This window comes from Adiantum capillus-veneris, chromosome 1, assembly GCF_014529385.1.
Source record: "Adiantum capillus-veneris isolate H3 chromosome 1, ASM1452938v2, whole genome shotgun sequence".
Lineage (NCBI taxonomy): Eukaryota > Viridiplantae > Streptophyta > Polypodiopsida > Polypodiales > Pteridaceae > Adiantum > Adiantum capillus-veneris.
This window is the reverse complement of record NC_140931.1, coordinates 155,697,126-155,714,443: the sequence shown is the minus strand read 5'-3', so window position 1 is coordinate 155,714,443 and position 17,318 is coordinate 155,697,126. Positions and strand designations below refer to the sequence as shown.

The 17,318-nt window shown below is 45.3% G+C and overlaps 1 protein-coding gene across 3 annotated transcripts in view; it reads left to right on the top strand.

The window, feature by feature from the left end:
• Window positions 1-17,005, top strand: part of LOC147465853 (D111/G-patch domain-containing protein) — a 33,474-nt gene extending 16,469 nt beyond the window's left edge. For all 3 annotated transcript variants that reach the window (XM_086522420.1, XM_086522431.1, XM_086522424.1), the window contains exon 8: window positions 16,586-17,005. In XM_086522420.1, the coding sequence (XP_086378546.1) occupies window positions 16,586-16,687 (102 nt within the window). In that variant the 3' untranslated portion in view covers window positions 16,688-17,005. The remainder of the gene's footprint in view (window positions 1-16,585) is intronic.
• The last annotated feature ends 313 nt before the right edge of the window (window positions 17,006-17,318 follow it).

Here is a 17,318-nt window from a genome sequence, read left to right as displayed (position 1 = left end):
TGCTTGACATCATGCATTTTTTGGAAACAGGGGAATGCCCATCAGATTTAACAAAGGGACAGAAGCAATGGCTGACGCGGAAGGCCACAAGGTATCGACTCATCAATGACGGTTTATACTGTAAGGGTAAGGACCAAATACTCAGGAAGGTCCCTCTCTCTCAAGAAATCACGGGAGTAATTGCTAGTTGTCACGACGGGGTTTGTGGTGGTCACTTTGCCCTAGACATAACAAGTAGGAAAATCTTGCAGGCAGGCTTCATATGGCGTAGCCTCAACCGTGATGTACACCATTGGTGCAAAACGTGTAAGTTGTGTCAAAAGGCCAGCACTAGGTCACTTATGCCTGAACCACAGACACCTATTCTCTCATATGGCCCATTTGAAAAATGGGGTATCGATGCCATTGGGCCATTACCTAGGGCCAACTCAGGAAAATTCTACATTATCATGGGGGTCGACTACATGACTAGATGGGCAGAGGCTACAGCCACCACTAGAATCACAGTGGTAGAGGTAGCTAAATTTATCTACGAGCACATATGTTGTAGGTTTGGCACACCTTTAGAGATCATCTCTGATAGAGGGCCAGGTTTCAGAGCAGACTTGGTAGGAGAATTAATGCAGAAACTGGGCATTACAAGGAGGCACTCTTCACCATATTACCCTCAATGTAATGGCCTAGTTGAAAAGGTAAATGGAATGGTTTCTAAAATTATTACCAAGCAAGTAAACAATCATCCTGGAAACTGGGATAAGTATCTACTACCAGCTTTATGGGCCTACAGAACTTCATTTCGTACATCCTTGGGATTCACACCGTATCATCTAGTATTTGGTAAGGAAGCAATCTTGCCCATTGAAGTGCAACTACAAAGTCTCAGAGTAATGGCAAGCCAGCTTCAAGAGCCCAACATGCATTTGAGAGATCACATCATCAACTTGGAAAGACTGCAGCTAGACAGAGAAGAAGCAATAAATTATTATGCAGCACAAGCAGAGCATAGACGACTTAGCTTTAACGAGCATCTCCGGAAAAAAGAATTGAAGAAAAGAATGTTGGTGCTCCGCTACGACAATCGCTTCGACACGCGCAAGGATAAGAAACTCCTACTCCGATGAGAAGGCCCTTTCATCATCAGGAAAAAGTATGCCAATGGAAGCTACCAGCTTATGGAGGCTGATGGAAAACTTCATAAAACCAGGGTAAATGGTTGGCGACTTAAACCTTATTTTCTTCGATTTGACCAGGCTCCACCAATTGACATTCCAGATAAGAACACACCATCAGCCACCACCTCCGACGATAATGATCAAACAAATGAGCTAGAGACATGAATGCCTCTAGCCAAAAGGGGAGGGCTAATGATGGGGACTTTTCACAAGGCAAGCTCCCATACCCCTCTTCTCTCGTCCCCACCCCATGAAAACCCCCTCTTAGGGAGGGAGTGATAAAAAGCATTGGAAAAAGTAAGAAAAAAATAAAGTATGATTATGTAAATATATAAGAAAGGTAAAATAGGCCACCTCATGCCTGCGGGGTAGCCCATCCCCACCTTGCCTCCTTTTTCTTCACTGTTGCCCCGCCGTGTGTCCCTTTTCCTCTCCTCCACTCAAAAGGTCAACCCCCTCTCTCTTCCCCTTGTCCTTTCTCCTTTCTCTCTCCCCTCAAGCTACCCCACCTCTCACCAATAATGCATTATAACTCACCAATAATGCACCCTAACTCACATGCAACTTACCCTATCTTCCAAAATAGTATACCCCACTTCCTCTTTCTCTCTCCTATCATATCCCATGACCCAAATACCCTCCTCTCTCTCTAAAGGGTGCCATGTCTCTTGTCTTGTAGCTAAATAACCTCCCCCACACTCACACACACTCAGTTTCACTGAAAAAGGTGCCCACAGACCCATCCCCACCCGGTGGTTACCTGATTTTTCTTGTGTTCACACACATCTGCACATAGATTCACCTCTGAACACACTCCCCTCTCTCCCCTCTTGTAATTACTTTATTCTCCATGTCACCTCTCACTTTTTTTCATCAACCCATCTCTCTCTCATGAGACTGCTGTTCTGCAGCCAGACAAGTGGGGCCCACAGTCACATGGCCTATGTAGATAATGATTTCTTCATTTCTAAATTCTAGAATTTCTCCCCCCTCCTCCCCTATATAAAGAGGGGTCACCATCACACTAAGGACACAACATCACCAAAGAACACACTATGCACTGTGTGTGCCTAGTGCACACACACACACCCACACCATCACCATCACCATCACCATCACCGTAATCACCATGCTTGTCTTGAGCATGACCTCTACACCCTTGGCTATGGAAGATGAAGGGCAACTAAATGAAAGATGATGGCCATAATCCTCGTGCGAGTCTTCGCCATCAACTCCCACCTATCCGCCATGTGCTCTACCACTCTCTCCCTTCTCATTCCCCTACCCTATGCTCCCCATTTCATCGCCTAATTCTCTAAATAAAGCTTGAGGTTTTGTGAGTATGTTTTCTTGCAATGTTTTGCCCATGTGAGGTGTGTGGAATCGCCACCTAGTCTTGTGTTTTGGAGTGAGCTTGTGTATGTGTGAAGGGTGTGCGGATTCGCCATCTTTTTGTGGTGCCTAAGTACTAAGCCGCTATACCCCCTCCCTCACTCTCTCTCTCTTTCTCTCTCTCACTTGATCTCATTCCCTTTCCTCTTCATCATTACTCCCAAGCATCCATCTCTCTTGGATGAAAACTTTGTTATGGTGGTGTGTTGTTTGCGTCCTAGCCGCTGAAGCTAGGTGGTGCCCCCTGTTTGCTTTACCATGACAGGCTCGAGACGCGCCATTCGGTCCCCGGTGTTTTAGAGGCGGTGCCCCCTGTTTGCTTTACCCCTAGGTGGTGCCCCCTGTTTGCTTTACCCGTCAGAACCTTCGTAGCACCTTCAATAATCTCAAATGTCGCCTTCCCCGTCGAACAGTGGATTGTGTTATTGTAGGCAAATTCTACCAAAGGCAAAAACTTTTCCCATTGAGTCTTCTTATCCAAAATATAAGACTTCAATAAATCCAGTACGACTGAATTTGCAATCTCAGATTGCCCATTTGTCTGCGGATGGAAAGATGACGAGAACTACAATCGTGTGCCAATGTTCTCCCAAGTAGCCTTCCAAAACAAACTCGTGAATCGAGGATCTTTGTCAGAGACGATTGTCTCAGGCATGCCATGTAATCTAAATATCTGGGCAATGAATAGTCTTGCTAAATGATCTGGCTTGACTGTTTTCTTCACTGGAATGAAATGAGCTTGCTTGCTGAATCTGTCAATAACAATCCAGATACCATCGTGCCCACTCTGTGTCTTCGGGAGATCAAAAATGAAATCCATAGCAATACTTTCCCAGAGACGAGTGGGAATGGGTAAAGGTTGTAACAATTCTGTGCTTTATGCCTGTCGAACTTGACCTTCTGGCATACCAAGCAACTGCGTTCAAAATCGTCCAAGTCCTTCTTGTGTCTCGGCCAAAAGAAGTATCGCTCCACACCTTTCAAGGTGGTATCAATGCTCACGGTGACTCGTAAATGGTGGACAGTGGCATTCGGTTAGAACCTTTTTCCTCAACGGCTGTGTAACGCACAACATCGTTTTCTTCATCAAGTAGCTATCCCGAATGGAATATCCAGCTACTACTTCCCCATTTTGTATTCGACTGAATATATCTGCAAAATCTGGATTTGTGGCGTACTGATCGACCATGTCATCGAAGCTTCTATGATGAATCATCGCGGAAATAGCCAAGACCAACGGCTTCCGGGACAAAGCATCTTCCACCAAGTTCTTTTGTCCCTGCACATGGACAATCTGGAAGTGAAACTGTGTTAGCCCGCTACATCTGCTTTTCCGTAGCTGCTTCTATGACAAGAAGTAGCGTAAACTCCGATGATCAGTTAAGACCGTAAAATCGGCTCCGAGTTTCACAAAGTGATGACGTGGCGGACAACAGAAACCCTAATTTCTGCCAAAAACCCTAATTTCCGGAAATCGCGGAGGTTGATTTTTTTTATTTTTTATTTTTTGGAAAATGATGAGCGACGCGAATTTTGCTTTTTTTTATTAAAAAAAAGAGAAAAAGACTCTCTAAGAGAGAGAGAGAACTGATGCTTTTTATTTTAAAAGCTTTTGGGGCTCTGCTTTTGGGCATCCCTTGTACCTTTAAATTAGTGGTGAGGGCCTCACTTCTAAGAGCATCTGGACGCAGAGTCTGAGAGTGAAACCCTAACCGCTCTCTTGTACTTTGATGATTGATTAATACAAAAAGAAATACCGAAAGGGGGGCCAGTCTTTGGGGCCAATATCTCTAGGCACGGAACTCCGCCGGGCAAGTGCAAATCTATTGTGATCTGTGAATTGTTTTGAAGTGGTTATTTGGTGCTGTTGCGGTTGATTCTTGACTTGGAGTGTCCAAGTCTGTTACAGTGGTATCAGAGTACGGCCGATTTCTCTTCTACGGGAAATCCGATCCCCGAATTTTTTTTCCGCGGCACCTATGGCTTCAGGCAATGATCAGTCGACTCCCTCTGCATCTGGAGATGCAGGCTGGGATCACAACGAAGATTCAGACAGAGAGTATGGCCCGCCTCGGCCTACTCAGGCGGAGCAAAGAGAGATGGAGCGTCGTCGATTGATTGGCGATGCAACAAAGATGATGCTCAATTTTGCCAAGGACCCGAAGATGGCAAAATATGTGACCCAGACCTCTTTGGAAGAGGTACAGATGGAGTGGCAGAGAACCACAACACCGCTCCCGAAACCCGCTCTCAAGAAACCTTCTGCCTCCAAGAAAATATACGGAGAAGGAACTGGAGAACGTGGTTGATGCACGGATTGCTCAGCTTTTTGACGCGCAAAAGAAAGCCAAAAAGTACGGCAAAAAGCAGAAGAAAAGCACTGACTTTCCAGGTTATTTGGGTCGTTAGTCGACTTTTGACAAGGCAAAGAAACAGAAGAAGCGTGTTCGATTTGAAGGAGTACCTACTTCTTCTTCTTCTGACAGTTCTTCTAGCTCTTCAGATTCGAGCGAAGAAGACAGAAAAGGTAAAAAAGCGAAGCAAGAAACAAAGCTTCGGAAAGGGCAAGAAAAAGGCAAAGAAGGCTACATCTCGCCCAGAGACTGACAGTTCTACTGAGGACTCGTCTACAAACAGCTCAGATTCCGATGACGGAAAGTTTTATGCGAACAAGAAGAATTTTTTTTACAAAGCTAACCAGTATGACTTTCTCGAAGATAAAAGCAAGAAAGTCCGAGAGTTTAAGGAAGGTGGCCACTCGATCAAGTTTGATACTTTTCAGGATACTCAGATGCTTCGAAGGCTTTGTCTTTTATACAGCAGTTTGACATTGCTTTCGCGGGAGGACGCTATTCAGAGCACTCCAAGATTCGGAGAGCTGCCTCTTACTTTAAGGGGAATGCTCGTACTTGGTGGTCCACGCTTCTTTTAAACAAGACTGCGCCAGTTACATGGCTGAAATTTAAGAGGCTTTTTATTTCTTCTTGGTTGACGCAAGAGTTTGAACGAGATATACGAGCTGCTTGGAACCATCTTCGGATGACCAAGAGCGATACAGTAAATACTTACTGTGAAAGATTCTGGAGCTCTTTCTACCCGCCTCTTCATTCAAGAAGATCTTGTTCAGAGAACAGATTGAACGGTTTACCTTGGGTCTACCTACAGAGATCCGAGATCACTGCTTGGAATAGAAGTCAGCTTCTATTTAGGAGTTGATGAGTCATGCGAAGCGGGGCTTTGCCATTCACTCTGGCAGTTTGACCTACCCCACAGATAAGGCCATGACACAACGAGCCGAACAGACTTCTGGGAATGAAAGTAGAAAGAAAAAAGAGCAACCCAGAGAAAAATGATGCACGACCCAAGTTTACTCCTGAGGAGAGAGCTCGCTTCATCAGAGAGGGGAAGTGCTTTGGATGTGGGGAACATAAACATATCTCCGCGAAGTGCCCTAAAAAGGCACAGAAAGAACAGAATGGTAAAGACGACGACAGGCCTGAGAGTTCGAGAGCAGTTGAGGAGCGTGGCAGAAAAGGCAGATAGAAAAGCAGAACTGGTACCACATGGCGTGGGACCTGCACCGAATCTAATGAATGAAAGTACAAACTTTGCCGCTTTTGGGGCAAAGTGAAGGATCAGGAAGCTCTTTTGAAGGAGCCAAGGCCAACTTCTTTTCACTTGGAATTGGCGGCTTGATTTGGAATTACGCCCGACAGACTGACGCCACAGGCGGAGGTAGTTCGGCTGGCACCCGGATGGGATTTTCCATTACACCGAGCATTGGCAAACTTCGTTTGCAATGACAGGGGTGTTCAGGGCACGCGAGTGACGTTCTACTCAGGATCCCTTGGTACCACAAGAACTACGCCGTGGTTGACTACCGGGCCGAGAAAGCGACTTTGATAAATGAAGGGCTTAGAGATTGTACTTGATGAACTTCAGTTTCTTACTCATTCTTTTGGGAGAGAACTGAACGCTGGATAAAGGTTGAATATGTTTTGACCTGATCAAAAGAACGCCAAGATTTTTCTCCACACTCATGCCGATTGCTTTTCAGAGGGCCTGAAGATCAAACCATTGATCTGATACTTGGAAGCACGCCACCGAATCGGCCACCTTACCGTGTGAGCTGAGTACAGAATGAAAAGATTATGAACCCAGTGAAACTTGGAAAAGGGTCTTGTCCAGCCTAGTACTTCACCGTATTGCTCTCCAGTGTTGTTGGTTTTGAAGAAAGACGGATCTTGGAGAATGTGCATCGATTATAGCACTCTCAACGAAATCACCATCAAGAACAGATTTCCGATTCCTAGGATCGATGATATACTCGACAGGTTACAGGGATCCTCGTGCTTTAGCAGGATTGACTTGAAGAGTGAATATCATCAGATCAGGATAGTGCTGGGAGACGTCTACAAGACAGCTTTTCAGACGACTTTTGGGTTATTTGAGTTTTTGGTAAGCCTTTTGGCTTAACCAATGCTCCTACGACATTTAAGCGGATGATGGATAGGATTTTTCGAGAGTACAGGCTATTTGTTGGCACTTTCTTTGACGACATCATTGTTTTCTCCAAGAATGAGGCAGAACACAAAGATCATCTGCTTCAAATCTTTCAGGCATTACGAGATCACACGTTAGTGATTAATGCAAAGAAAAGTGACTTTTTCCTACCAGAGATACATTTTTTGGGACACATTGTGTTAGCAGCAGGAGTGCAAATGGACCCAGCCAATATAGAGACTATCCGTGATTGGCCCGATTTGAGGAATGTCCATGAAGTTAGAAGCTTCTTGGGACTGTGTTCGTACTACAGGCGGTTCATACTAAAGTTTGCAGAGGTTGCTTCCCCTTTGCATACCTTGACACAGAAAGGAGTACCTTTTTCGTGGGGACCCACAGAGGTAACTGCCTTTCGGACATTGAAAGAGAAATTGACTACGGGACCTATTTTGACTTTGCCGGACTAGCAGAAGTCATTTGAAGTATATTGTGATGCTTGTGGTCGTAGTCTGGGTGCGGTCTTGATGCAAGAAGGCCATGTCATAGCTTACGAGAGCCGTTTGTTCTCTAGGCCAGACAGAGATGACATCACAGATCTATGAGAAAGAGCTTTTGGCGGTTATCCATGCTCTTACTCAGTGGCGGCATTACCTACTCGGAGCGGATTTTACTGTCTTTATAGACCATCAGAGTTTGCGCTACTTCTTCTCACAGAAGCAGCTTTCGGAAAAGCAGATGCGGTGGGCGAACATCTTGTCACAGTTCCACTTCCAGATTGTCCATGTGCAAGGACAGAAGAATGTGGTGGCAGATGCTTTGTCTCGAAAATCGTTGGTTCTGGCTGTTTCCGCGATACATCATAGGAGCTTCGAGGATATGGTCGATCAGTATGCCACAGGTACAAATTTTGCAGATATTTTCACACGGATACGGGATGGGAGACAGTAGTTGGATACTCCCTTCGGGAAGGCTACTTGATGAAAAACACTATGTTGTGCGTTACACAGCCGTTGAGGGATAAGGTTATGACTGAATGCCACTGTCCACCTTTTACGGGTCACCGCGGCATTGCTACCACCATGAAGGGGGTAGAGAGATACTTCTTTTGGCCGTGACTCAAAAAGGATGTGGAAGAGTTTGTGCGCAGTTGCTTGGTATGCCAGAAGGTCAAGTTTGACAGGCATAAGGCACACGGATTGTTACAGCCTTTACCCATACCCACCCACCCCTGGGAAAGTATTGCAATGGATTTCATTTTTGATCTCCCAAGAACACAGAAAGATCACGATGATTTTCCGATTACATGGCACGTCTGAGACGATTGTCTCCGACAGAGACCCCAGATTTATGAGTTTGTTTTGGAAGGCAATTTGGGAGAACATTGGCACGCAGTTGCAGTTCTCGTCATCGTTCCACTTGCAGACTGACGGGCAATTTGAGATTGCCAATTCAGTGATTTTAGATTTATTGAAGTCTTGTATCTTGGATCAGAAGACTCAATGGAAAAAGAACTTACCTTTGGTGGAATTTGCCTACAATAACACGATACACTCTTCGACGGGGAAGACGCCATGTGAGATTGTTGAAAGTGCTGCGAAGGTTCCATCCTTCCTGAGCATGAAGATTAGATATTTGAAGCGGATGAATATTCGCGAGATTTGGATACGGCTTTTGCCAAGGTTCGCGAGACTTTGCAGGAGTCTCAAGAACGACAGAAAAAGGCAGCGGATCGCCATCGTCGCGACTTGAAACTGAAGGAGGATGATTGGGTGCTCTTACTTTTGAGAATGCACGCCTAAGAAGAAAAAGGGAAAGGAGAGGCTTTTTCCAAAGCTTAGTATGCGATACTACGGACCTTTCCAGATCACTGACAAGATAAATGATGTCTCCTTCCGATTGGAACTGCCAGATACTTTGAGGATTCATAATGCATTGCATGTGAGTCTCTTGAACCTTGTTAAGGGTGATGTGCCTGATGATGGGGAGCCTGATGAGCAACCCGAAGTGGAAGAAAACAAGGAGATCCTTGTTCCTGAACAGATTTTGGCACATAACGATACGAAGAAAGGTAAAGTCCGAAGGCGGTTCTTGGTTTAGTTCAAGAACTTTCCTGCATTTGATGCGAAGTGGATGGAGGAGGAGGACCTAGCAGATACTCCACGAATTGTGAAACTTTACCTCGATGTTTTGGTTTAGCATAGTCTACTCCAAATGGAACCCAGAATTCAGCTTGGCCGAAGATCTGGTGCAGTGGGATGCACAAGAGGGGAGTCACTCCGCTCCCTTGTCAACAAATGCCTCGATTTTGATACTAAAGTCACTGATGTCTCTTTGAGCTTCAGGGATATTGAGAGCTGACAGTATTCCGCTGGATGACTTTATGAAATGGAATTCCTGATAATGATACTGATTTGTTCTTGACTTCTTGTGAGTGCAGGAATTGATAGCCGAAATGATTGCAGCATTTTGGTATGATTGATCTCGAATAGACATGGTTGCAATAGGGGTTAGTCAATCGGACATCGATGAGGTCATGATTGGACCTAGATGTGATTGCTAGCTACATTGCCGATAAATCATGGTCTAAGATCCGAATGAATGTTGAATGTCATGTGATGTCCTGTGATGTCTGGTGATGTCCTGTGATGTCATGTGATGTGACTGTCGATTTTGTACATGTGCTAGATGTGTGTTCCTAGTACGTAGGTACTAACAGTCAGTGTCTGCTAAGATGGTTTATGGCTTTTGTCGGTTTTGCAGGCGTAATCGCGGTCGATTACAATGCTTTCAAGAGGGGGGTATGTCACAAAGTGATGACGTGGCGGACAAGAGAAACCCTAATTTCTGCCAGAAACCCTAAAATTCCTGCAAACCCTAATTTCTGCCAAAAACCCTAATTTCCGGAAATCGAGGAGGTTGAAAAAAAAAAGTTTTTTTTTTTTTTTGGAAAATGATGAGCGACGCGAATTTTGCTTTTTAAAAAAAAAAAAAAGAGAAAAAGATTCTCTATGAGAGAGGGAGAACTGATGCTTTTTATTTTAAAAGCTTTTGGGGCTCTGCTTTTGGGCATCCCTTGTACCTTTAAATTAGTGGTGAGGGCCTCACTTGTGAGAGCATCTGGACGCAGAGTCTGAGAGTGAAACCCTAACCGCCGAAAGGGGCGCCAGTCTTTGGGGCCAATATCTCTAGGCACGGAACTCCGCCGGGCCAGTGCAAATCTATTGTGATGTGTGAATTGTTTTGAAGTGGTTATTTGGTGCTGTCGCGGTTGATTCTTGACTTGGAGTGTCCAAGTCTGTTACAGCGAGTAGGTAATGTCGGACACTGAGTAAGAGCATGGATAACAGCCAAAAGCTCTTTCTCATATATCTGTGCTGTCAATTCCGGCCATGAAAACAATCGGCTCTCATAGTCAATGACATGGCCTTCTTGCATTAAGACTGCACCCAAACTACGACCACAAGCATCACAATATACTTCAAATGACTTTTGCAAACCTGGCAAAGTCAAAACTCGTCTTGTAGTCAATTTCTCTTTCAATGTCTGAAAGGCAGTCACCTCTGTGGGTCCCCACGAGAAAGGGACTCCTTTCTGTGTCAAGATATGCAAAGGGGAAGCAACCTCTGCAAACTTTTCAATGAACCGTCGGTAGTAAGAACATAAGCCCAAGAAGCTTCTAGCTTCATGGACATTATTCGAATCAGGCCAATCACGTATAGTCTCAATCTTGGCCGGGTCCATCTGCACTCCTGCTGCGGAGACAATGTGTCCCAAAAAGTGTATCTCTGATAAGAAAAATTCACTCTTCTTTGCATTGATCATCAACTTATGATTTCGCAATGCCTGAAAGAGCTGTAGCAGATGTTCTCTATATTTTCCTTTTCCAAGAGGTCTCTCACTTGGGTGCCGCTAGAACTACCTCCGCCTATGGCCTCAGCCTGTCGGACGTAATTTCAAATCGAGCCGCCAATTCAAGTGAAAGGAAGTTGGCCTTCGCTCCTCCATCAAAGAAAATGAGGGCTTCCTGATCTTTAACTTTGCCCTAAGTGCGGCAAAGTTTTGTACTTTCGTTCATCTGATTCGGTTTTGGCCCCACGCAATGTGGTACTAGTTCTGCTTTCATCTGCCTTTTGTGCCACGTTTGTCTGTTGCTCTAGAACTCTCTAGCCTGTCTTCAATCTGTTCTTGCTGTGCCTTATTAGGGCACTTTGCGGAAATGTGTCCAAATTTCCCGCAACCAAAACACTTTCCCTCTTTGAGATAGATAGCCAAGAGTCTGTCGGGGACGTGTATCTTTCTTTTCTTTGTCTTGGGAACTCTTTCTCTTTCTACTTCCATTGTGAGAGGTCTGTTGGGTTCTCTGAGTCAAGATCTCATCAGTGGGGTAAGTCAAATCTCGCGAATGTATCGCAAAACCCCGTTTCGCATGACCCATCAATTCTTAAATAGAATTTGACTTTTGTTCCAAGCAGTAGTCTCGGATTTCAGTAGGAAGTCCGCAACAAAACTGCTCAATTTGTTCCTTCTTAAATGAAGATGTTGGTAGAAAAGAGTTCCAAAATCTCTCGCAATAAGTGTCCAAAGAATCTCCCTTGGTCATGCGAAGATGATTCCAAGCGGTTGGTATATCGCATTTGTACTCCCGAGTCAGGCAAGAAGAAAATAAAGAGCCTTTTGAATTTCAACCATTTAATTGGAACTTCCTTCATTAGAAGAAGAGTGGACCAGCATGTTCGAGCATCTCGGAACCCAGAAAAGGATTCAAATGGACTGTCCACCTTTAAATTCTTTTGTTTTCTTGCTCTTGTCGTCGAGGAAGTCATATTGGTAATTTGGTTGGCTCTTGTAGAAGTGCTTCTTTCTAAGAGTGCTTGTTCATGTCTTTCTGCAAGTATAGGTTCCACTTTTCTGCACTTGTCTGTCTTTTCGGCTTTCCTCCTTACTTGAGAGGAGAAGCAATGGCCACACGCCATCTCGAGTAAATCTTATCAATCGGGTAGTTCTTCAGGTGTTCGCCAATCTTAGGTCCGTGGAGTACTTAATCAATCTATTTACAGATATGCCAATCTGCAATTGACGTTTGTACTCCTTTTTGGCAAACTTGTCCATATTTTTTTGCCCAAATCTTCATTCTTTTCTTCAGTTTCTGCGTCGGATTTTCAACTTTTCTTTGCCTTCCCACTGAGAGGTGTCATCTGTATCAGATTCTCCACAAGAACCCATGTGCAATCTGGGATCCTTAATGGCTTTATGCCCTGTAAGACAAAGTGATGAAGACGGGAGTGCGCTTGATGCGCGATGTATGAAGGGTGGGAGTGGCTATTAAGTCCAAAAGCTGTGTCCGTAGAAGAAGAATCTTTCTGTGCTCTGATACCACTGTAACAAACTTGGACTCTCCAAGTCAAGATTCTACCGCGACACAGCAGAGATTCACTTCAAAACAGTTCACACTTGAGTCGACACGGCCCAGCGGGTAGTTCCGTGCCTAGAGATATTGGCCCCAAAGACTGGTGTCCCTTTCGGTATTTCTTTTTGTATTAATCTGTGTTCAAAGTACAAGAGAGTGGGTAGGTGCTCACTCTCAGTCTCTGCGTCTAGATGCTCTGAGAAGTGAGGCCCTACCCACTTATTTATTATTAAAAGGGATGCCCAAAAGCAGAGCCCCAAAATCAAAAGCTTAAAAGCTTTTTAAAATAAAGCAATTTGTCCCAAAAGCCTTGCTAAAATCAGCCAGTGAACTTCAGCCAGCGTAAAAGCAGGATTTCCGTACTGTTGTCCGTGCGCCTGCCATGTCACATGTCAGCGGATTTTGCTGCGCAAATTCAAGGATTTCCATACGGATGCCACGTCAGCAGTAGTCGGCGTAAAATCCGGGGTTTCCGTAGTGTCTGCCACGTGTCAGCCTCATCCATGTTTGTGTGTGTGTATCTGTCAGTGCCACATCACCCATTTGTGACAGTTGCCAAGAAGGAACTCTAGAGCTTTCCAGTCTAGAGCTCCTGGCTCTCTGATCGATCTCAGCGAGTCGTCATATCTGAATGGGCCAACTCTCTCTCTCTCTCTCTCTCTCTCTCTCTCTCTCTCTAAACCACCTCTTTCTCTCAGAGATGATGTAACCGGCCCGTAGGGCGGTAGGCGTTGGCTTTCACCCGAAATTCTTTACTTTATACACACACACAGAGCACTTTGCAAAGAGAACCTGCTATGGGAATTAACACTTAATCACACACACAGCTCGGAAGCTAGAATGCTCCGAGCAGACGCCGACAACCTGTAGGCCCCAAAATTGGCGCCCCTTTTGGTATTTCTTTATTCTTTAGGAGGGTAAATTACAAGGTAAGGTCCTGGGAATCCTTCACGTGTATCCACCTAGATACCATTTGATTTGGCCAAATTTCGGCAGCATAACAGCCCCAAAACTTGCGCGAAACCAATTCCCCTGTTGGAACTCGCTTGCACTGTCGTATACCCTCTGATTCCTGTCCAAAAACAGTAAATTCAGCACGCTGTATTTACTGGTTTTTGCCCTGTTTTCAGCCCCAAACAGTCCCCTAACTGTCCTTTGCCAGTGGGGCACGATTCCCAATGATCCTGGCGTCCGTATGGCTGAAAAACAGTGAATTTACAGCGCATACACAGTGCTGATTTTGCACCTGTACGGTGAGGTTATGACCCTCACCAGTGCCTGCTTTGGAGCAGCAGTTAGCTACCCCTGTTCCTGCTCAAGGAGGCTCTTGCCTCAGCACAAAAGCATGAACCCACACAACTGTACATCAGTCAAATGAGTAGCCCTCTTGTGGGGCATCACATAACTGCACGTAGGGGAGAGAGAGAGCAGTGTGTAGTGTGCAGGGCATCACTCTTAGCACCACACTGTACATGAGAGGGAAAGAAAGCACTCCATAGCTCTTAACCTGTGACAGGTTGCAAATGAGGCCTCTCCCAGCATAAAAATCAGCGCCCATTTTTCTGCAAGAGGAAAGTTCACCAAAATGTGACACTTGGCGCATTTTCAAGCATTTTCCCGTTTCGGGTTCGTCGCTTAAAAATATCCCAACCGACGCGTCAGTTGACTTCGCGGCAGAGTTATAAAGTGTTCCCCTAGTCATACCGGAGGTAATGACGCGAACACATTTCACGGCCCAAAATAGCAGTTCCCTAAATTTTAGGAGATGCTTCCGTTGGGCTCCCACTGGTCTTCTGACCATCTATCCTCATTGGGACCGCATCCAAAAGTGCAATGTGGCCCAACTGTTGGATACTTTTTGTTGGTAGTCCCACCTTGACTTTACGCCTTAATTGAGTTCACTTCCTAGTATCCACCAACTTGCTAAGTGCGACGGGGGGACCTATATGATCTTGCTCTGAGCCTAGACATCCTCTTACCATACGAATTCCAGTGCCGACCACTTCCCGTCTGCGGGTGAATCTACCGTTCACATTGGCCATACAATGTCCGACCGTTTGCTACTTCAAAAAGAGGGTCTTAAACAAATAAAATAAACCCCATTGGAAAGAAACCAACAACCAAGGTTAGCAGTTGCCACATCTCTGTGACATGGTTAATAACTGCCACGTCCTCGTGACAGATGATTGTAGATGTGTATTCAGCTAGAGATTGATCAGAGAGCCGCTCTAGACTGGAAAGCTCTAGAGTTCCTTCTTGGCAACTTCATTGAAAGATCTACCGCGTGCCTTCTAAAATGTATTTCCCTGGATTGAGGAGCGGGGGGGGGGGGGGGGGGGGGGAGAGAGAGGGGAGGGGGACTCCCTAAATCGTTTTTAATGTTCTATTAAGGGATTCTGAGAAGTGCCCGGCTTATTCTGGAAGCACAGTGTGCATGAGGAAGCAGCGTGCCCAACAAGCAGCAACACAGGTCGATGGAGGTTACAAGAAGGTCTCTGCTCTGCATTGCACCCCCACCATCTGTGACGACCTTCTGCAGCTCCTGGTTAGTGCCTAGCCCAGCTCACATTGATCTTCGCTTTGACCTTGATTGAAGATAGTGGCACGCTCTTCACCTGCCTTGTCCGCCTCTACCGCCTTGGAACAACCACCTGAAGTCTGTGCTACCAGTGCCACATCTCTGCCGCCCACGGCTTTGGCAGCTGTTTGCTGCATCTTTCATCAGTGCCACGCACACCCTGTCGACACTGCCCTGACCACGAGATATAATAGTGGAGCCAACGCCCTGTAATGGCTCTCAAATTCCGCTACCAGTGATCTGCAATGTGGCCATAGTGCCAGCTTCTACCCCACCATCATCGGATTCCCTTGCTTGCACAAGGTCCTCTTTCACAAATATTGTTTCAAACATGCTGTTGCCCAGGTGACGCTGCCTCGCTTCCTTCAGAAAGATCTAGATGACTCCTTGGAAGAGTTGTTTCGTGCACAATATCATCTGCGTGGCCTGCTCATGGCCAGATTGCCAGAGGACATAGCACAGCTTGCACTTCCTTCTGGTTGTAAACGATGCTTTGTAGGATGATGGAGTAGTTGTTGCTTTGTCACAAGGCCTCTAGGAATCCCTAGGTCACTAGGCAGAGGCAGTAGCTCTCCACGAGGAGGCAAGTGCAGCACATAGCTACTCAGATCAGGGGTGGGCAGGAGCCAGTGCTACAGATATGTTGCAAATATAACTGCTTTTAGCCAATGCAGGGTCCACATGCTGCTGATGCATCAATGGTTATATGAGAGGAGGATTAAGACGACGTGAACATGGCCTGCTCTTAGCCAGTGCAAGGTCCACATGCTGCTGATGCACCAATGGTTATACTATGTAGAGTGGAGGATTAAGACGTCGTGAACATTGTGTTGATGCATGTAGTTTGGAAGACCAACTTGAAATGTTGCCCTATGATTGTCGTTATGTCTTTGCTTGATGGTTGACAACCCTGCATGCAGCTTGATTAATGTGAAGATTAATGCCATGATTCACACCAAATGTGCCCAATGTCCACACCTGGTGTTTATCTCGCCAACTGTGCCACTTGTTGGGCTTCCGCATTTCAATTGTTATGCCTGCTAAAACCACACTGAACGCAGTTGTCTCATCCTTGCCTGCCACTTCTAAACAGCCTTTCTGTTCACATTCCCTCCTAAACAACCCCCACCTACCACTGTGTGCCCTGGCCTTATGCCATAACGCCTCGTTGCATGAGCCCTATTGGGTAGATCTTGATAGATTCCTGCTACTAATCCCTTTGCAAAAATTAAGCACACCTAATACTTCGTCCAAATCTTGTACTATCCGCCTCTCCCGGCTCGTTTTGCTCTCTCTCTCTCTCTCTCTCTCTCTCTCTCTCTCTCTCTCTCTCTCTCTCTCTCTCTCTCTTTTTCTTTTGAGTGTTTGACCCTAAACCTCTTTAAGCTTATGAGGGCAGGCCTCCTGATTTTATCACTTGTTATCATTTGTTTAGAGATGTATCCTCAGTAATGAACCCATTGGCTATATTTGCAAATTTTCTTTTCAACAAAAAGCTCAACCCTGGTCGTTGCTGACCGGTCTTCTGTGCAGGGAGAAAGCATTGGGAAAAGAAAATGTGGGTTGGTAAGACCATTGGATGCTGCAGGCAATCATGGGCGAGCTGGAGTTGGGTGGTCTGCTTCCCATGATTGAAGTGGAAAGAATGTGCATGTCTGATATCACAGTTTTGTCATATTTCCATGCTCTAGCAAGGAAGGATCTGAGGAGAAGTTTCCATTCTTGTCTTCTTGACATGTATGTAATCAGTTTCCTTATCTTTTGGTATGTGGTAGTATGAGCATCTCTGCTATTCACATGCCAAATTTTTTTGTGTGGAATCTGTCCCTTTCCTGAAGGTAAAGGTGAGAAATTGAAGGTCAGCATGATAAGGAATGTAGCACACTTCTAAACATGATTTGTACAGAGATTGTTTCTTAATTTCTTTATGCGAGGCTATATCCTCAAGCACAATGCAAAGGGGTAAATCTCTCTCTCTCTCTCTCTCTCTCTCTCTCTCTCTCTCTCTCTCTCTCACACACACACACACACACACACACACACACACACACACGGTAAAAGTTGGAGCTAGTTAAAGTTTTAGTTTTGATTTTTTTTTCTTTAGTTAACTTTAGGTTTGGTTTCTTCAAAGAACTCTCTCTCTCTTTCTTTACAGGGAAACATCATATATTAATAAACATCTTGAAGGCACACGGCACATACCCCAAAATCAAAGTACAAAATTACCAGAGAAAATATCCATATCTGATATATACAATGAACTAAA